The sequence below is a fragment of the Pollicipes pollicipes genome, unplaced genomic scaffold (assembly GCF_011947565.3).
Source record: "Pollicipes pollicipes isolate AB1234 unplaced genomic scaffold, Ppol_2.1 Scaffold_7261;HRSCAF=8764_pilon_pilon_pilon, whole genome shotgun sequence".
Taxonomy (NCBI): domain Eukaryota; kingdom Metazoa; phylum Arthropoda; class Thecostraca; order Pollicipedomorpha; family Pollicipedidae; genus Pollicipes; species Pollicipes pollicipes.
Window position 1 is genome coordinate 18,759,488 of NW_023597054.1, and position 21,469 is coordinate 18,780,956.

General features: G+C 51.6%; 2 protein-coding genes across 2 annotated transcripts; one reads left to right on the forward strand and one right to left on the reverse strand.

Annotated features, from left to right (window-relative positions):
• Positions 1–3,085: 3,085 nt before the first annotated feature.
• On the forward strand, positions 3,086–11,419 carry LOC119113116 (interleukin enhancer-binding factor 2). Its single transcript, XM_037237454.1, has 9 exons — positions 3,086–3,314; positions 5,632–5,787; positions 6,959–7,087; positions 7,347–7,515; positions 7,826–7,994; positions 8,307–8,427; positions 9,536–9,647; positions 10,443–10,595; positions 10,927–11,419. The coding sequence occupies exons 1-9, from the start codon at positions 3,312–3,314 to the stop codon at positions 11,067–11,069; spliced, it is 1,155 nt and encodes a 384-aa protein (XP_037093349.1). The 5' UTR covers positions 3,086–3,311; the 3' UTR covers positions 11,070–11,419.
• Positions 11,420–12,020: 601 nt separating this feature from the next.
• On the reverse strand, positions 12,021–16,386 carry LOC119113157 (beta-sarcoglycan). Its single transcript, XM_037237510.1, has 5 exons — positions 16,290–16,386; positions 15,969–16,063; positions 14,844–15,015; positions 14,336–14,467; positions 12,021–14,027 (listed from the first exon to the last, which is right to left on the reverse strand). The coding sequence occupies exons 2-5, from the start codon at positions 16,061–16,063 to the stop codon at positions 13,458–13,460; spliced, it is 969 nt and encodes a 322-aa protein (XP_037093405.1). The 5' UTR covers positions 16,290–16,386; the 3' UTR covers positions 12,021–13,457.
• Between the last annotated feature and the right edge of the window lie 5,083 nt (positions 16,387–21,469).

Genomic DNA, 21,469 nt, shown 5'->3' on the forward strand with positions numbered 1-21,469 from the left:
AAGGATGGTGTGTTAGCAAATACATCGTACATGTGCCCGTTAATGACACTGCCTGGAAATGAACATTTACGGTTACATTTGTTGACACCAATGCCATTCGTGCATTAACAGTTTGATCTGTGCATTGGTAACCGACACGTTGAACACTGAGCCTTGCTCAATTACTATTTTATATTACTGTTAGTCCCATAAACTGGCGCGTTGACACTATTCAAGCATGAAAATATGTGGCTACGTTAGCAGTTTAATTCTCGCAATTCAAACGCTTGATCTATTCACGTTGACAGACGTATTTAAACATGAACAGTTGTATGTTATTTTAGCAATGATACGTGCCCACTCTCACTTACATTTGTAAGCAATTGAATCCAGGGGTGTAGGATGGAATTCACAAAAAGGCAGGGGGCATTACCCCAAGATGTTCGCTACAACACGCAGCTTAGCGCGCAGCAAACGGGTAAGATTTCTTGCATGTGGTTAAATCAAGGTGACACTCGATTTTTTACCCCACTTGTTATCTCCAGTTCTGTCACTGTCATTGCATATTCAAGAGCACATTAATTTGCGTCACAAATTTGATAACCAGTGGACACGTCCTACTGTAGGCCTCTATTGACTCCTAATAATTATATTTTGTGCTTAGTTAGTTGTTCGTGCGTTAGCGTTAAGTACGATTTATTATTTACGAGGATACGACGAAGGTACGTGCAAATGTACGACTCTGCGTGTTGAACTTGATGCGAAATGACTCGTTGCCAGGTGGAGACAGCTCGCTCCGTGATACAAAAATTAAGTTCCTAGTTTTAGAGTTTTTGACACTTCTTTATTTCAAGCAAACGGCCGTTACGGCTTACTATATATATATATATATATATATATATATATATATATATTTACTTCATCCGAATGAAGACATCTCAGTTTATTGACTATGCAGGCGATTGGGCTTGACCAGGGGAACGAGATGATCTAGGGTAGGATAGGATAAACTTTGGAACATCAACTTGTTGCAGAACCCTAATGCCACTTGAAATAAAATCCAAGTCTCCCCACCATACCCCATTGCTTGGGTGACCATGGAGTTACATCCAAACGGCAGTTGAAATTACATAAGTTCGTGAGCACACTGATCTCTTGTTTACCATCCTGGGTTCGGATCCTTGGATCCTGATGAGATCCCGTGTACAAATCTCATCAGGAAGTGCATCTATGGGAGAGGTATAGCACTGCCGCCGTCATATTAGATACCTCCGACCTCCTGCAGAATGCGCTGCTCGAAGGCCTCCGAGGGGCTGAAGGAGACGTCACCGACGGCCAGTGGGATCATCAGGATGCCCGCGAGCGCCGCGCACCGTAGCCAGCTCATGGTGGCGGCCCCGGGTTGCGGGAAGCTTCAGTTCTGAGGAAAAATAACAGACATATGCATCGTACCTCCACTGTATGCGAAACTCGTCGGGTAGCGCCCGAAAGATAGCTCTAATCATAAGACTGAGTGACAAGCACGTTCTGAGGCCATTTGGGAGATAGCTGGTAGCTGGTGTGCGCATGCGTGTACCTGTAGGTGTCGCATTCTTGATTATCTGCGCGCTCACATAAATGATGATGACATAGATCATCAAAATAGCCTAGTCCCACAGGTTGTGTGTTTCACCAGGCATGTTATGGGCACTGCCGGCTGGGCGCCTCACGTCCAACCGGCAAGGGTCCAAACTGGCGTTTCAAACTTGGTCAGGCCAAGTTGACAAGTGTATGTAAATTTTAAATGTGCCTCAGGTAGGTATGATGCTTATCTTTACATTAACCATATCATTGGCATTTCTATTGCCCGTGCTGACCTTCCTCACCATGGACAATGAAAATATTTCGAAGTTGGGGTACGAATGTAGGCGATAAACGGTGGTCATTTCTTTTCCTAGCCAACGCCATCGATGCCAATGCTCAATTTTCAGAAAGATGGGATGAAAGCCGGTCCCAGCTTCCTGTCGCGCGTTTGAAAGAGGCGTACGCAAAATTTCGCGATGGCAGATGGTGCAGTTAAAAAAACCCTGAAAATCGAGATCACCGAGCCGCATGAGCACGCAACCTCTTGCCTGTCCTTAAACATCACGTGTTCTCGATCTTCTTATCCTGATGTGCCAAACCGAACCTTTTTAAGATGTCAACTCATCATGCACGCACGTCCACATTACCATGTGCCCTACATTTGGTGAGGGGCTCGTGTATCCGGGAGTTGTTACGTGCGCACGCCCCGTCCCTTCCTCCAGCGCCTGTGCCCCTTCTTCTACGGTTCCCAGCACCCTTCATCTAGCTCACAAGGTGTTAGTACCAAACGGTGCATCACATCATAGGTGACAACATACAATTACCATGGCTAAGTGTCAGCGCCAGTGTTTCACGCCGAGAGTTCCGAGGGGTCCATTTCCGATCAACAACGAAATGGCAATAGTGTTATCACCGTTTTCTTCTAGGGCGGTGCAAGAAGTGGATATAGCGGTGAGTTCACCTTGTTTTGATTGAAGAAGGCGACCTCATAGGGACGATTCAAGGCGCCCTTTTTACGAGCACACACACACCACACACACACACACACACACACACACACACACAGCACACACACACACACCCACACACACACACAACACACACACACACACACACACAGCACACACACAGATTAATATATATATATATATATATATATATATATATATATATATATATATATATATATATACACATATATGTATATATGTATATATAAACGCATATGCATATGCATATATATATATATATATATATATATATATAACATTTGCAAAATCTTATGACTGGAAAATTAGCACAATATGGAATCTTTAGGAGAGAGACATATCATGACACTCCCTTAGAGCAGAATGTCGGTAAAGTTTGCTCCCTCATCTCTCTTCCCCTGTGTTCCCCCCCCCCCCCATCGACTTTCTCGCTGTCTTTTTCGCTTTTACCTATCGATAAAGTAATAATGCATCTTCTGTGTTTGGTAGCACTTTGACCGGGTGTGTAAATGGCGCATTACGTACAACGGCGTATAATGGACGCTCCGCGAACCACACTAGATCACGCCAGGGTCGGGCTGCGTAAACGGGGATCGATAGAAAGCGGCGCGGGTCCCATGCCGGTTCAGCCTATTTTTGTTTGATGGTGTTGGTCGTCACAGTTGATGCAGGCTTTACTTATCAAACTTATGTAAAAAACGCTCCGATAGTCGTGATAGCTCTCAAAAGGTTTACGCTTGCTCATCGCTGTCTCGGCATCTCGCGTCTGGCTAAAACGAAATGGTAAGTACTTTTCCCCTGTACCTTATTTCTATGCCTGTTGACCGTCCAACGATGATAAAGAACTTTGGATACCCACCATGTAAGTGCAAAAGTTGGAAAAGACTTAAGTATTAAGCATTTCACAGTATGAACATATTGCAAGGAACGCCCCTATATGTCTCGAAAAACATCCACTACAACAAATGTGGAATTGGTCTGCTTGTACTGAGTTGATTCGTTTGCTGTGAAACTTTTTGTGGCACATTTCATGCATTTTGTCCTGAAATTAGTTGCCATTGCAACATTTTCTTCCCTGAAATAATGGTGTTCCACACCCTGAGATTATTGGTAGAAATGTGCCAAACCTGGGCTGCTTGGATTTGCAGTGCATGTGTGCTGAATTGTTCAGACAGTTTCACCTCTAAGTGGGATGCATTTCATGTATCAAGCAGTTTTTGCAGTTTTGTATACCAACCTTAATGGCATTTGGAAGCACTGCTTAACCTTTGTGCTCAGTGCAGATTTTATTCTATGTTCTTCCCATTTGTTGATAAACCCTGCTTGAGTGGGAATAGGTGGTATAGAAATTGCCAGGATAGGTAAGGAATAGTGTAAGTTGTTAATGACCTTGTCAGGCTCCCACATGGCAGGTAAAATTTATGTTGATGCATATGACATGCTGAACCAATCCTCCCACATCTGAGGAAAACTTAACTTTATTTTGTAACCAGCTCCTCACAAACTGCAAGAGTGGATATGTAAGGTATCAGGGCAGTTAAGAACTAGTGAGAGTTCAGTATGTTCCTTCCAAGTACAGTGCATTGCTTTCATGCATTTTTGACCTCCAAGTACCTAGAGACTGAATATAAGATTAACACATCTAATGACCTAAACTGATCCATTCAGGCTTGACTCGGCCAAATCCATCAGGAAAGTATGTATGGATCAGCTTAGGTTGGAAGGGATATACTAAACTCTCACTAGTTCTTGACCACCCTGATACCTTCATACCCACTCTTGCAGTTTGTGTGAGGAGCTGATTACCAAATAAAGCTAAGTTTGCCTCAGATGTGGGAGGGTTGGGCAAAAAGTTGGGCAAATAATCAGCAGGGCCCTGACCAGCTGCCTACCCTGAACTTCAGTTAAAGCTGATTTATCAGATGACTTGGTGGGCAGGATCATCACGTCTCCTACCTACTGTCAATGAAAGATCACATCCAAAAATGTCACTGAGTCATGACCCATGAGATTGCAAAATATGCTATCACCTTGAGTGTTCTATGCCATCATCACCAACATCATGTCCAAAGATGATGCATACCTATCCTATCACTGTTGTCCCATCCCATCATTGTGGATGTCATATTCCATTGGTTTTCCTGCTCAGTTAATGATTTTCCATCACAGTTAATGCTCGCTGTATCAAAACAATCATGTCCATTGGTGGTGGTATCACATTCCACCACAGGTCATATAGTGGTCTTTCACATCTGGTGGCACAGCTGATCATGAAATGTATGGTTCAAATAAATTGCTGGAAAGCTCAGTCATGTAAATTGCTTTGTTGCTCTCTAACAGAAAAAGCTGTTTTCTTGGTAAAGTGTGCAGGCTGTAGTCTCAGAAACTGGAGTTCTGTGATTGCCTGTCAGTTCCTGTACATATATCTGAGCAGCATGTGTTAGTTCACTGATTGGGTGGGATATCAACTTCCCAAAAGGCATACCAGTTTGAGATTCGCCGAGCACCACCCAACAGTCTTTTGATTATGAGTTAATGCCCGACGGATCGAAGCTCGGCTGTGACGATAACCTCGGTTCGGTTTGGCCTCCGCCAGTGACCTTGCGGGGCGGTGCCGGATGATTCACTTGCACAAACTGTGTCAGACTTGGAGCGAAGCAAGCACGGGTCGTGAAATGTGGGACAGCAGCTAAACATTGTCAGAGGACGGGGCAGTACACGCCGTTCATTTCGGTAGCAGGTCGTCCGAACACCTTGCACACCTGATAATGGAAAAAAACGGCAAGGAAATACATTTTTACTTTCTGATTAATGTTTTTGTCCTCAAATGTCCCGCCGACACGTGTGAACGCTACGACCCGCTACGCGTTTCGAATGTTGCTCGGAGTGCCCCGGGGCGCCGCCGCCCTTGTGTACCTCGCCATCCGTCGGTGTGCCGCGGCGGCGCGGCCGGTGCCTGTTTACCACCGCGGCGTCTCCGGCGGCGGCCGCAGTCGGTCGGCACCGCGTCCCCGTGGTGAGCCGCCGCTCGCCGGGCGGCCCACCCGCCCGCCTCAGCCTCACTCACGCGCCGCGCGCGCGCGCGCACACCCTGCCTCAGATGCGCGGCGGAGTCCGGGGCCGCGGTGGCCTGCGCATGGGCCGCGGCGGCTACAAGATGAAGACGTTCGTGCCGCGCCTGCCGTTCGACATCTACTTGTGCGAGCCGGCCTTCCAGCGCGTCAAGCCGGCGCCCGACGAGACCGCCTTCCAGCAGGTGCGTGAAGCGCGCGCGGCCGCGCGGCCACGCAGACGCGAGCCGCGGCGGCCCCGCGCTGCTGGCCGACTCACCGTGCTGCAGGTGGCGCTCCTGCGCGGTCGAGTGCTGTCGCCTGCCGCTTGATTCGTCCGGTGGCCCGCCGCCTCGGCTACCGCCGCGCCATGGCCGCGCGCCGCGCGCCGCCCCGCGTCCGCTGGTCGGCCGGCCGGCACGCGTCTCTGCTGGCCGCGCGCGCGCGCCCACTCTTTGGTCGGGTGCAGGCCGGCGGCGCCTTCAACGCGCCGCCCGGCCACTGTTTACGTTAGCTGCCCCGGTGTCCGGCGATAACACAAACATGGCCCGCGCCGCCCGTGGCCGCGGCCGGCCGTCGCTCCCGCCGTCATGTGGACGCGCCGCATGTGGACGCGCCGCATGTGGACGGCCGTGGACGGCTGGACGTGTTCGAGACGTCGCAGGGCCGTGCAGGCAGTCTTGATCCGCGCTGTATTTGGAGGAGGGATCGAGATGCCCTGCTGACGACCACCGGCCTGTTTTGCTTTTACAGGTGGCCTTGGCGAGCGGGAAATAACATGACGTACTTACACGAAGTAGGCCAGCCTTGGAGCCGTGGAATGATTGGGTTGTGGGATGGGAGCAGCGGGAATCAGTGCTATGTTTCACCGGTCTGGATGAGGCCATTAAACAGGCAGTCATATGATGTACCTTGTACATATCACTATGTTTGTATCGGAATCCTCGTTTTACTTAAGAAATGGCTAGGCGTTAAGAAACCTTTTCTGTTGGGCTCAGGAGTCAGCGTCATATTTTCGGCCAGACCCTTTGTCATCAGGCGGTGTGTACGTGCGCTCATGCGCCTCCATGCCTGACGACTGAAACTTTCTTACTTGAAGGCATGTTCACGTGTCACGATTGTTTTATTGTTGTTTTTCATACCTAACTACCATCGTCACATGGCCAGTCTGGCGCCTCGACGTCTTTTAGTACTCGTGTGTCTGTGCTCCCGTCGACTTCCCAAAGCATTGTTCCCGTGCGGCGCCATCTAGATCGGCCTAAAACGCACACAGCTCACAGCTCTGTGTGAAGCCGGGTCTGCGCCAGCACCCAGACCGCACCGGTCGCCTGCGCCGTCTTCTGGACGTCCCCCGTGACACGTGCCCCGCCTCACCAGGCGCTGCTGAAGAGAAACACGGACCTTTCGCCCAGCCCGCCCGAGCAGACGGCCGTGCTCAACCTGGTGACCAAGATCTCGACCGTGCTCGACACGCTGATCGTCACCCCCGGCTCGTTCGACGCCTGCGTGAGTGGCGGGCCTGGCGGCTCTCCACGGGTGCTGGCCGAGCGGCCCGGGTCCGCCCGCCGCTCGGCCGGTACCGGCCAACAGTATGAAATTGCTTTCCACGTGCCGGTATCCGAATGTTGGATAACGCCCAAATGTTATTTTGCTACCGTGCTGATTGCAGCGCTCGTGTCGGTGAGAATGGAAGCGTGATGAGGACATCCTGTGTTTTCGCTCGCCACGGGATTATTACAAGCTTCTCTGTTGTGGCTGCCTTCAGCAAATAGAGGAACACCGGCAAGTGGGCTCCTACAAGAAGGGCACGATGCGCACCAACCACAACGTGGCGGACATTGTGGTCATCCTGAAGACACTGCCGACCCGGGAGGCGGTGGAGGCGCTGGGAAATCAGGTCACGGAGGAGCTGAAACAGCAGGAACCGTCGGACGGTCAGTCGGCCAGGACGCGCGCTAACACGTCAACACCGGTACCATCAGCGCCGGAAAGCCCAGCTGAGTTTGCCGATGCTGGGCTTGGCGATGCCAACAACGCCAGGCCTTAGTAACATTATGGGTTTGTGTAATATTTTTCTTGACTGCTAACAGCTTAAGGAGCCTCGACAGCGCCCTGTGGTATGCGATCAGTAGGAGTACTGCGTGATATTACACAATATCATCGCTTCTGGTGCGTTTGGTGGACGAGTGCGAAGCAGACGCGCTAGCCGGCCCGCTGAACGACCCAACACGCGCGCCGCTGCAGTGCTGGTGGTGGCTATGCTGCCGAACGACCGCGGCTTTGAGATCAGCAACAGCGAGGCGACTGTGCGCGTGCTGGTGACCACCGTGCACCAGAACCTGCGTAAGCTGGACCCGGAGCTGCACCTGGATCAGAAGATCCTGCAGAGCCACCTGGCGGCCATCCGGCACAGGTGAGCACGGCGAGCCGGGCGGCTAGGCTGGCGGCGGCGCGGGACGGGTCGCGCGGCGGCTCGCGCGGGGCCGATGATGGTGACGCCCCGCGGCGGCCAACAGCCGGATCACTACACACATGCATTGGACTCGTCTCAAAGTGTAGAAAGTCGCTATTGGCCGCAAATTTAGAATGGCCAATTTTTGAGTGACAGCCAGGATTGCGTGTGTTTCACATTTCTTCAGTAATGCAGTATGGGAAGAGAAACTGTTACCTATCGTCGTTGTGTGGCGGAGCTGTATATGTGACCTCATGCCCTCTCGTGTTACAGTCGATGGTTCGAAGAGAATGCGCATCATTCGTCGATCAAGGTATTAATCCGTCTTCTGCGAGATCTCAAGAATAGGTTCGAGGGGTTTGATCCCCTATCACCATGGATGTTGGATCTGTTGGTAAGCACTAGAAGCTCTCGGTTTTGTTGTGTTGTTTCCAAAAGAAATGGATTGAATCATCTCTGAAGTAAGCAAATTTGTTGCTTTGAAATCTGTTCCCATCCACCAATTTTTGCACTGCTGCTATCCCATCTATATAAATGTTTGCACTTTATATAAGTAAGAAACACCTTCAGCCCCTGGCCTTTTGGTATGATCAGCTCTTAGTTCTTATGCTGAGTAAGTGGCCTGTGGTGTGCCAGGAGGTACGAGTTGAAGGGCGTTATAGCGCAAATATTGGGTATATTCAAAGTACCCGAAGTTTCAAGCTGTGCTTATGATCGTGAGGGAAAGGCTGAGCTAAGTTAAGCAAAAAACGAAAAGACTTGAATCCAGAACGTGCTTCTAATCTGCGCAGACTCTTCCACCAAAACGCTGTCAAAATTAAATTATCCGTGCTCCCACATACAACAGACAGCACCGGATGCACGGTTCTACGCGGAAGGCTGTCTGAAGCACTGGCGTCAGAAGCCGGAGGTTACCATTGCCCGTAGGGAGCTGTTGATTATAAAAATGCATGACACGACCATCTAGTACCACGCACATAGCATGTTTTTGTTCAATGTTAATGTTAGAGTTTAAATGTTTGCTGAGATAGATGGTACGCAAACATGATTTGGAACCGTTGGCAATTTACAGTGCACTTCATTGGAAGGCTTTAGAGACGAGAGTTCACTGCATCACAGGCCAGCTGGGTGTAATTGCGTGCCGGTCACCAGTGGTAGAGTTTTCCTTTTCGGAGACAGCATCAGTGTGCTTACGGTTCATTGTCACCTTTTCGCCAGGAGTTAGCCTACCACCACACCTATTCTTATCCGCAATACCACATACACATTACACTACGGGATGACGTATGCTCATCAGCAGTCGAAAAGAGCGGTAACATGTCGATTTTCGGGGTCTCCCACGACTGCTCTGCACTGTGATGGTCTTGCAATTGTTTGCTAAACATGTCGTGTCTTTCTCACCTGTAAAAGGCTGTCTTCAGAAGGACGTTCGGGCGGGGAGGGCATGTGTGCGATGATGCACTGCTTGATCACTCACGGGATGCGGTCGCCTGTGTCGCCAGGCGCACTACGCGGTGATGAACAACCCGAGCCGGCAGGCCATGTCCGTGCACCAGGCGTACCGGCGCTGCCTGCAGCTGCTCGCCGCCGGACTGTTCCTGCCCGGATCGGCCGGTACGCCGCCAGTCGCGGGCGCCGTGCGGGCCCGTAGGCTGGACAGAGCAGCGGCTGCGGTGTTTCGCGAGCTGCGCTGTTTTAACCTCTTATGGGCTGCAGCTCTGACCGGAGGGGCTTCAAGACCGAAACAACTCGGCGAGATTCAAAAGATATACAGTCTGGAACCTGGCAACGAAGTCCTGTTTGTTTTTCACGACATGCTATTCCTTCGACCATCGTCCATGTCGTTAGCTCGCCATGTGGTGTCATCGTCACAGGATCCGAGATTGCCATTTTGCAAGTTGCTCGGCTTCTCTGTCGGTCCGTGAGTCGGCCCGTCACGTGATGTCCGGTCGGGGCATCTCGGCGCTGGCCGGTGCCCGTCCGGCGAAGGTCACTGGCCGGTTTCCGGGGGCCCTCGCATCGCTGATGCCAGTGTGTCTGGCGAACATCGCCGGCTCGTGCGTTTGTTGGCGGTCATCACCGACTCATGTGCATGTGTAACAAGCGTCGCTGACCCGTGTGCCTGCGGACCAGCGTCGCTGACCCGTGTGCCTGCGGACCAGCGTCGCTGACCCGCGTGCCTGTGGGTTAGCATGGCTGACCCGTATGGCTGCGGACCAGCGTCACTGACCCGTGTGCCTGCGGATCAGCGTCACTGACCCGTGTGCCTGCGGACCAGCGTCGCTGACCCGTGTGCCTGTGGGTTAGCATGGCTGACCCGTATGGCTGCGGACCAGCGTCACTGACCCGTATGGTTGTGGACCAGCGTCGCTGACCTGTGTGCTCATGGCCGACCTGCCCTGCCGACAGGCATCGCTGACCCGTGCGAGGGTGGCAACATCCGCGTGCACACGGCCATGACGTTGGAGCAGCAGGACGTGGTGTGCCTCACGGCGCAGACCCTGCTGCGGGTGCTCTCGCACGGCGGCTACAAACAGGTCATCGGCCTGGAGGGCAACTCGAGTGAGTGCCGACGGCTGCGCGCCGCCCCTGTCCGGGATTGCCAGCATCACCGGCTGAGGAGACTGCGCCGGACGTGCTCGGTCGTCTCTGACGCTTGCCGTTGGCCGGTGGCCGACACGAGTGATGTCCAGTGTGAGCCGGCCGATGTGTCTCGGAAGTGGCGAGACACATCGGCCATGACCAAGTTGGTACGCGAGATGTTTCAGTCAGCTGTTCGACCGCACCACGCAGCCTGCTCCAAGCTGACACCCTCACGCCCGTGCACACCGTGCCCGCACCGTGCACCGTGCCCGTGCATCGCTGACCGCTCACGGACGTCCCCCGTTTGCAGCCATCGCGACGGACATGAGTGTTTGGGAGGGCATCGTGGTCTCGCCACTGGAGAAGGCGTACGAGAAGCCGCCAGAGCGCAAGGACGGCGAACAGGGCGAGGACATGAACGACGATGACGACATGGACATGGCCGACAACTGATGCTTCCCTCTCGTGTACTGCCAAGGTGCGGCCAGCGGGGTGTCAACGGCACGGCTGCGCGCGTGCCGCCGCACGGTCATCCTCGTTTTAATCGTCATTGTTTTGTATGGTCGTGATGCGAACTTCAGTGTAGTGGCATGGACACGTCTTTTCACGTACTGCGTAACCGCGTAGTGGGTATTTCGGTATAAAGTGAACCCTGGCCATGCCACACCCGTACCGGCAGGGTTCAGTAAAATTCCACAAGCGCTCTGCACGCTCGGAAATGACGCTGATTGGTTGCCGTATGTGATGAAACGCACTCCAACACTATCAGTTGTGTTTTTATGAATTAAACCAAAGGTTGCGTACCAAGTGATATTCTTTTGGCCATCTGCGTCACCGTGTTCTTCATTCGCGTCGCCGGAGGGCATAACCGCTGGAAGCCAGGCAAACGTACTTTGGGACAGCTCGTCATCTCCATGGTAACTGCTCAGCGAAGATCAGGCCACTGCCGCCGGCATGTAGCCATCTGCAGCGCATCTCTTTATATTTTGACAACAGCAGCGTCGAGTACACATAGCCGTGGAGGGGACTGCACCTGATGAGCAGACTGACTGGCGAGTATACATAGCCGTGTAGGGGACCGCTCTGATGAGTGGAGAGCGTCAAAAATGGTAAAGGACCCACACATCAAGACTGTTACTATGCGCATCAAGTTCGCCTGTGCAGCTGCGACGGAATTCAGAGGACTACATTCTACAACAATACGCTAACAATGTCACAGCAAATGCGAGGGACTAGCAAAGTAATTCGTAAGTACCACCAAACTGTGTCCACATATTCACGGTACAACGCGTAGAAGTATTAACAATTACCGGCAAAATGTTAAACAGCCGTAAAATCCGTTCACTGGGTACCACGGACATCCAAATACGCTCGTCGCTCATACGCACCGATACTGGTGCGTATGGCATTATGTTATGGTATTATGGCGATAACATTATCCGCAAGCACGCGTCGATATTGAGACGACTTTCGGGCGACGGCCGACACACTGAACAAAACGCACAACACTCCTGCAACTGGACACGTCCACAACGAACAAGTCGTGACTAGGGTTGACTAGCTTTGGGGAAAACTGGCTCGTACAGGGATGGCAACAAAAACACAACCATTACGCCTTCTTTCGCATGGGCCGAGCAAGGTAATGTCACGTATATAATTATTATCCCGTAGATGATATATTGCAGCAGTGTAGTTACCACGTGGTGACGTAATCGGTCGCCAAACGTGCGCTGGCCGCATACATCGACTGGGAGATGGTCAGTTCTAACCCTGTTGTGATCTTATGACGGTGCCATACCTGGTCTCGAAGCACAATATAACAGTATATCACCACCCATCTTACAGGCTTATGGAGGTTAGATGGGGTTCCAGAGATATAAGCTTGTTAACAGTGTGGTGAACGGGCCGGGTCGGCAGCTCAGGCTGGAAATTTTTTCATTGCTCAAGAGGACCCACTCAGCCTACGGCTGCGCCTGGAACGAACGGTCGTGCTTAGAGTGGGACTGTGAGCTGTGATGGATCCGATCGCATGGTAACGTAGCCGTCAGGACGACCACGGAAGCATACATGCCGCTTACAGCTACCTCCATTAAAGCTTCAGACCGCGACAGACAGTGCCGGCAGCCTCCACAACGGGCGAGGGAACTGGCGCGGGGAGATCAGTTCAGCCTGATGTTAAACCCTTGGAGACTCCGGACAAAGCAGAACAAGGGTCAACACGGAGATGCGGGCCGTGGGTGATCACTACATTTCTAAGCATGGTGCCTCGTGTTATGAATGTCACGAAGTAACACCCGGCCGCACAAAGGTGCTTCACCAACATGCTTTACCAACGAAAGGGTTTCGGGACTCATTACGTATTACCTTGGGCCCTTATTATGAAACGGACGCCGATTATAATATGACAGGAAGCTCAAAATCGTGCCTACAGAGGTCACTTTGTTAAGAAGGGCAATGCGCGCGAACAGCTGACTGTAAACCGAATGGAAAATCACCGTACGCCATACTGTTCACAGACGGTGCAAGTCTTGAAACGGTAATGGTCCGGGTGCTTCTCCGTAATCGATGGATGGTCGAATTACCCTTCCGCTTTAAATGCGTTAAAACCTTAGCATGTTGAGCACCCACCCGATGGCAAAATAGCGCATGGTGTGAAGACACCCCAGGTCGAAGCTGCTCCAGTTCTACAGGAAGCCCCGAACGCACCCACTCCCGGCACCAGTCCCGCCGCGCCCTGACCACGCGGAGCTCCGCCCCTCACCGCACCGGCGCCCTCTCCCCAGCGGAGACCGCTGTCGCTGGCGGCCGCGAGAGGACGTCGAGCGCGCCGAGCCGGCTCGCTCAGGCACACGGGTTGTTGTCGCCGTGCAGCGCGGCGTTGGCGCAGGTGACGCGCTCGGCCGGCGCGCGATCGCCGTTGTCGAGCGGCACAGGCAGGCGGAACAGGCGGCCGGCCGGCATGCAGGCGCACAGCCGGTAGGCGGCGCGCGTGCCGTCGCTGACGCTGCGTCCCTGCGCCCACGGGATGCCGCGCACGTCCAGCCGCACGCCGTCGGCGCCCATCAGCACCACGCTGCCGTTGACGCTCTTCAGATGCAGCTCCTGGTCGGCCGAAAAGACGATCTCCTTGCCGTCGACGTGCGTGCCCTCGCTGCCCTTGAGGTGCGCCTGCTTCGACGAGAGCAGCTTGAGCGAGCGGTCGACAGGGCTGACGACGCGGCGCGTGCGCGCGTCCTGCACCCGCAGACTGCGCACGCCGGCCGGCAGGCCGAAGTTGGGGTAGGCGGTGTTAAAGAAGGGCACGGCACCGGCCTGGGAGACGCCGGCGCGCGCCACGCCCTGCACCAGCACGCCGGCGCCGGCCAGGGAGAGTCGCGGGCCGTCCGCATCGTCCCGGCCACCGGCCGACACCTGACGGCACAGGACACAGAGTGCAGACGTCACCGGTGGCGTCTCGCGCCGGCGAAGGTCGTCGCTTGATCAACAGCAGGCGATCAGGCGGTGGCAGTGGCGCGTGCGCTACAAGCGAGTACCCTCGAAAAAAGCAGCGACTGATGCCCCGGACGCAATGTCCGCTGTCAACCCAATGCAACTCTACCATGCCCTTTCGGTATTAGCACGAGGCATGAACACGATGTGTGACGGCGGGGCCAGACCGAGAACAAAACGTGACACTGCCAAAGCAGATGCATGAAGCGGAGCGCACACCCGCCACCTACCACGAGGTCAACCGTTCCGCCGACTCCGTTGATGGACATCGGATCGTCGGCAAATCCCAGGAAGGAGCCATCTGGCTTGTAGAGGCGGTCCATATCCACCGTTCCAGGCAGTACCATTCCTCCTTTCACAACCTGTCACATATTGCGGCACAAGTCAGGTGCAGTGATTCCTCCACGCCGCGGCGGAACCTAAAGCACCCTCCTGACGAACTTTACATCACCACAGCTCAATCGTTGATAAGGAGCCACAAAAGATACCAACACACCTTAATTCGTCGCGCACTCGCATCTAACCAAAGGCCGCAGACTCCAGGCCCGGGCTTCAACACTGTCGCTGCACGTTACCGCAGGCAGTGCACTGCAGTGGAGTCACATTGTGATATAGTGCGTCGACACAACCCCGACACTACCCTAGACATAGAGGTCCCCCAAACACGGGGCACAAGGCTCAGTCAGAAACTGAGCTCTGCCTCGCGGCCAGGGCAGCAACAGTGCGTGCGTCTCGCACCTGAACGCTCTCCATGCCGACGGAGATGCGCAGCACGCTGATGAGCGTCAGCGTGATGAGCAGGTTAAAGATGGCCACCAGCAGCACAACAGCCACCAGCAGCCAGAAGGCGTAAGAGCGGCCGCCGCTCGTCGCCTCCGGTACATCGTCCGTTGTTACCACCGTCTGCACTCTGACCGTCAAGCACCACATACACTGGTCACACATGCTGGTCTAGGTGGTAATATATATATATATATATATATATATATATATATATATATATATATATATATATATATTGTATCACATGATCACAAAGTATATACAAACTCACATAAGTTAAGTATGAACTAACATGCATCACAAGAAGATAGTCACCAGACTGTGCCAGAAATCCACTACAATGCCATGAGCATCACTTACCACACATACACAGCACACTTCTAAATCAGAATGTATCACAAATGGGTATTCTTTGAATGTGCATATATACTAATCTTTATCAATCACAACTCGGGGCTCAGAACATCATACTGATGCTCTGCAATAATGAGTCAATGAATTGAGCTATTAAAGGCTCATTAGTAATGACCTTCAAAGCTTCAACACAAAATAGTGATGAATATTTATGACCAAATCCATGTATGCTTTATGTGTGGCCAATATTTTCAACCAATTTTAATAACCAAAACAGTTGTGCTATCCATCTGCCTCTCTCAGAACAAAATAACCAGTATCTCCTGGCTTTTGATAGCAAGCTGCAAGCAGCTGCTACCTTTTTAGTTTGTTATCATGCAAAAAGCAATGAAAGAATACTTCAATGCTGAGGGGCTGAACATGTCACAGTAAAATCTGGGTGGTCGCACCCTACAGGACACACATATGCTCAACACACTTCACCCTGGCCCCACACCAGGCAAACCCACATCCATCCTGCTGAGAGCAATAATAATGTTGGTACATGTTTCATGACACCCACGTGTCTTGGTTTCCTGGCTCTAAGCATTTCAACACTGGTTAATTGTCTATTATAGGCAACAACTGCTCAATGTGCAAACATCTTTTCAGAATGAAGTCCTTGACAGTAACACTGTCAAAGAAGTGGGAGACAAATACACTAATCCATCCCTCCATGTAACTAACCCATTGGTTGGCTGTGAATACATTCCAGCAGCAAGGCGAGCGCTGTTCCTTCTCCTCTGGCTCACAACATAGTCCTGCATGTCTAAAGTTGCCATCTGCAAGACAACCCACACAAACACATGAAAGCAGCACAAAAGTACCCAATTACCCACATCACTAACTCGCTGAACACATCGACTCACAGAAGTCTCCTGCATAATGAAACTTATTTGCCACCATGAGGCATGTGAGAACACCAAAATAAACACAGAAAGCTCGTCAGCTGTGTAATGGAACCGCCGTGTTGAATAATACATCGTATACAGGCCATGTGTAATATACCTTCTCAGCTGTATACGTCGGTAAATATAAAAGTTTGAAGACAACTGTCTCAGAAAAGGTAAAAGCTGCTCGAAGATCGATCGACGGCGGATCAGCCAAAAGATGTAAACAGCACCGGTTACGCTCCTTTCATTCACTGCTTTGAATACACCATTGTTCGTAGCATCAGCGCCAGGATAGCCTCAAAATTAAACAACATTATGTACGTTCGTCAAGTTGGTACCAGATTCATATTCATAGTCAGCGTACCAATACCGGTCCAAGACCTTGTGCTCATTATGCTCAGAATATTAAACTGTATCTGTAGGCAAAATTGAGGGCCAATCTGATAAGACCACTGTATATCGAATATCGAACGAGTCAAGGCTGCTTAGGTCAATAGGTCCTCTCTTCGCGACCTTGACATCTGAAGAACTACAACTTTTCTGATACAGCGTACCAGTCAAACGCATAACGTCCGCTGCTTGGTGTTGTGGCATACGCCGTTGCGTTTTACGGAAACTGCAACCCGGACCATCTCTGTCCTTGCTCCCGAGATTTTGGGCGGGCAGGCTCAAACATTTTGATGTCGTTTGTTTAACTAATCGGTTCTGCAAGAAGTAAACATGTTCGGGCAAACAGGGCATGATCCTGTTCATATTCAAGTCATTTCGACCCATCCTTCTCGGCACGAGTAAGACCCCTTATTCCGTTCCGTGCAAGGACTCCTTGGGTAGAACACTAGGAGGCGCATCTTGTTCGTGATCAAGGATTGAATGGCCATTCCGTTTCACCGCGGGCATAGGCGTAGGAACGTTTCAAAATTTGGGCGGCCAAGCTCAGGGCGTAGTCCAGGAACTTCTTCTAGAAAACAAGCCCGATGACCGCGGGGGGGGGGGGTGGATGTTAGAAATGGAGGTTATCGATCTTTGTTCAAATGTAATGACTGCTATTCTAGATATGCATCTAGACCTGATTCTCACTGGTGCACATTCTTGCCTATCCAGCTCATCTATGTCATTCGGGAAAAAAGGCCATCCAGGTTCCCAAGATTATTTGTCCATTTCAACGTCTCTCCTGGGGAGTCGAAATTCCACCAGCGGGTAGCCATTTTGGGTCATTGAGGAGGCCTCTGTCACCACAGGGTAGATACCAAAATATGGCCTAAGCAAAGTCTGGTGAGAATTTTGAAAGTGAATGGATGGCTCACAGCACAACATATTTTGCATGTGCCTTCATCTCGCTGGCTGCTTTTCAAGAGATAAGACTTGTCGTGGCGTTTTAGACGGAGCCAAATTCGGAAGCTTTTGCATTTGAATAAGCGACAGCAAGTCCTAGAGCCATAAAACAGGTTGATTTTGACCCTGGTCTAACCTTTATTCCTCACCATAGGTCAACGCAATTTGCTCATTCAATATTTTTGTTGCCTAAGAAAGCATCTGAGAAATGTATGGCTTCGTCTAACAGTCCATTGTTGCATCAGATTGAAATATTTCCTAGATGTTGACTTCGCTGAAACCATGGCCTGAATTTGACCTAGCATAGGTTAGCGACCTTACAAAGCACATTTACCTTATTAATGTCGAACGATCTGCTATTCAATTTGCTACAACTATGCAAAACATGGCGCGGCTGCGCCGCGCCGTTCGGAAACCATTCTGGAAAAACCTTCGAGGGGCGAGTCAATTTGACCCTCACCCGGGCGGGTGTTAAGGTCAATAAACTGCAGAAATCAGCCGTTTAACGATCGCATGGAATAAGTCACCGGTGGTCTTAATTTGCAATGGCTTAGTGAGCTCTTTCTAATCCGATAGAATTCAGAGAATTTGTCATAAAATTTTATCTGCGTTCTACAGACGTTGAGGACATCGCGAAGGTAGATTGTAGATCGATATGTTTGATCGAAATTTGAGGGTGAAAATTTTTATTGTAGATCTAGTGACAAGCAATGTGTATTAACACCTCCAAGCCATGTTTTTCTGGATATGTTTAACATTCAGCCAGAATAGATTAGTGATACAGCTCACATAACGGTGTTTTTAACATGCGCGCTCGCAAATCTTAGCTACAAAAACCTCGACACCAGGCGCTGAAGTCCTCATGGTCCGCGGAGCACTAGCTGAGTGGTTGACTTCTCGTAATGGTCCACCGGTGAACGGAAATGGTAACGGTTTTGAAATGATAGCCTTTAAACACTTGATTGGGTTAGTCAAAAAGTTCTGTGACATGATTTTGAGCATGCGTACTCGTAAATCTTAGTTTAAAAAACCTCGACGCCAGGCGTTGCAGTCTCCGTAGGCCGCGCACAACAGCTAATACTGAGCTGTGGTCGACGGGCGGACGAAAACGATGGCGCTTCTGAAAGAAGTACCATTGAACGCTTCGGGACATCAAATCTTGCATCTACAAGGCAGTCTGGGCGCATATTTCACGTGTGCGATTTTTAGACTGATGATATGAACGGATTGGCCTTAAAAGGACTGTGAAGTGGTGCTGGAATATGGTGGTGGATCTGGAGGAGTAGAGGCAGATTCTCTGTTTTCCGTTTTCTGTAACTATTAATCTGTCTTGAAGCCAGATTAACATGGCGTCCGCCGTCTGGTGGCACTTGCAGTGGCCGACGCCGTTCGGTTTTACGGAAGCTGCAACCCAGATCATCCCTGTCCCTCCCCTCGAGGTTGCGGGCAGACATGTTCAAACCTTTTGATGAAGTTTTTCACTAATCCATTCTGAAAATATGAACGCTCGTAGGCAAACATGGGATGGCCTTGTTCGATTCTTTAATTCATTTATGCCTACTCCATTCAACAATAATGAAACCTTCACTCTACTCAACAATAATGAGGCCCCGTATTTCCTTTCGGGCGAAGTGCCCCTTAAGTAGAACACCAAGGGCACATTACCGGTTCCGGTCAAGAGCGGAAGGGCCAGGCCGTCCCATCGCGAAGCGTCTTCTGGCTGTCATTCTAACTACACGGGGCGGGATCTCCTGGCCGATCCGGAAGCCATTGGAAGGATATATCATATCGCATTGTTCCCCTCCCTGGCACGGAAGGCCATCTGACCCGCGCAGTTGGCCCCGGATCAGCGCAGGAACCCTCATTGACACAACAACATCCATGATCGCCAAAGCTGGTCCAATAATTGTCACACAGGTTCCAGTTCCGTGTTTTTCTGTTTTCTTCAGAGATACTGAGAGATCCCTTAACGTAGATTGTAGATTAGATGGGATCCTAAGCTTGTATTAACATGGCTAATCCATGTTCGTCTTAAAATGTTCAATATTTAGTCAGAATGATTACTGATAAAAACCATGTAATATGTTTTTGAACACACGCGCTCGCAAGCCACAGCAACAACAGCCTGAACGCCTGGCATTGCAGTCTCCATAGGCCGTGGCGTCGGCCTGCGGTTGCGACACTAAGCGATGGCCAATAAGCAAACGAAAAAGATGACGCACCTTGAGGAAGATGACTAGTGAACTAGGCTAACCGGCATGCATATTTAAATGTGGTGCAGAAGTAAGCTAAACACAACCATAATATAAAAAGTGTGAGGGGAGAGGCAGTTAACCCTGCTGGTTCCACACCTTGAAAAGCGTGTGGGGGGGGGGGGGGGAGGGGGCATGGGCCCTGCTGGGCCCTCCTGTTCCTATGCCCATGACCGCGGGTGTCTTCCGGCTGTCATTCTGCTGACAACGAGCAGATTTCCTGGTCGATCCGGAGGTCCTCAGAGAGATATATCATGCTGCACTGGTCCCCTCCTTGACACGGGAGGCGTTTTGACATGTGCAGTTGGCCCCGGATCGACGCAGTAACCCGTATTGGTGCAACAACATCCGTGATCGAAGCAGGTGGTCCAATAATTGACTCATGGACTCCAGTTGGGCTTAACGGGCCCGTCCTGGAATTGGGCTGGAGGGCCCACCGTCTGGTATTGGGGGCCCTGGCTGGCGCAGGAACCTTCTATTGCCTCACTGTGAACACGTAGCATACGTTCTCCTGCTTCCTTTCATTGTCAGAGGGCCCCGGCCAACTTAAGAGGCCCTCTGTCATTTGGGGTCCATTCCCCGTCCCCGTTGAGCAAATGCTCTGGCCAAGCCGACTAGAGACCTCTTGCTGACACAAAGCATCATGTTGACTCAAGGCACCAGCCCTGACCAATTCAAGAGTCCCGCATTGTTTCAGGGGCCCGGACCAATGCAAATCGCGACTCGGCCTTGTCCCTGCTTGGGAAATAGGTCCCCAGAACTCAGACCAACACGAAGCGGACCATTCTGTGTTTGTGATCTCTGGCCGAAATAAAAGAGCGCTCTGTATTAGGGGTCCCCAATCGGTACAAGAGGTTCTTTTACTGACATTTGAGATGACGACCTTATAGGCGGGGGCCTTTTGACTGTCCGTCGTCCTTCCGTTCTTTAGGTACCCCACAGCCAGTCCTTCGGGCCCTTCAGTCTTCCAATCGGGCCCTTGATCCCTTTGGCCCCTCCCCGGGCATTCTCAGACAAAGCCCGTGACCGACTCGGGGTCGACAGCCGACACGTGGCCCGCTTTTAGGCACTGTGGGCTCCTGACCAACACAAGGGCTTCAACCATTGTTTTAGGCGACCCATACCAATGAAAATCGTGACCCCGGCCTTGCTCCTGCTTGGGAAATGGGTCTTCAGGGTTCAAACTGACAGAGAGCCAACTGTTCGGTGTTCGTGGCCTCTGGCCAACTGAGACACCCGCATTGTCACAGGGATCCTCAAACGGTGCAAGAGGCTATCTGACCGATATTTCAGGTGTGACCCTACGGGCTGCAATTCTTTATGTGGCTTACAGTCAGTTCTTCGGACCCTTACGCCCTCCAACCGAGCCCTTGGTCGTCGGTTCCGGTGGGTCTCCCAGGTCCCTTTTCGGGCCTCATTATCAAGCACTGCCCTTGGTCAGCTCGGAACCCCTTGCGAGCTCAGGACCCCGTGCTAGGCACCCTGGGACCCTCACAGATGCAGGGGCCCCGACCAGTGTAAATCGCTGGCCCCGCTTTGCAGCTGATGATAGTGTGAAAGGGGCCCTCAGACCCAAACTGACCCGAAGCTGACTGCACGGCAATGGTGGTGCCTGACCGACAGATAGGCCCATATCGACTCAGAGGACCTCCGATCGGCGCAAAAAGCTCTCTGTCATGGGAGAGCCCGTTCCCGCAGGCCGGGGCCTCTA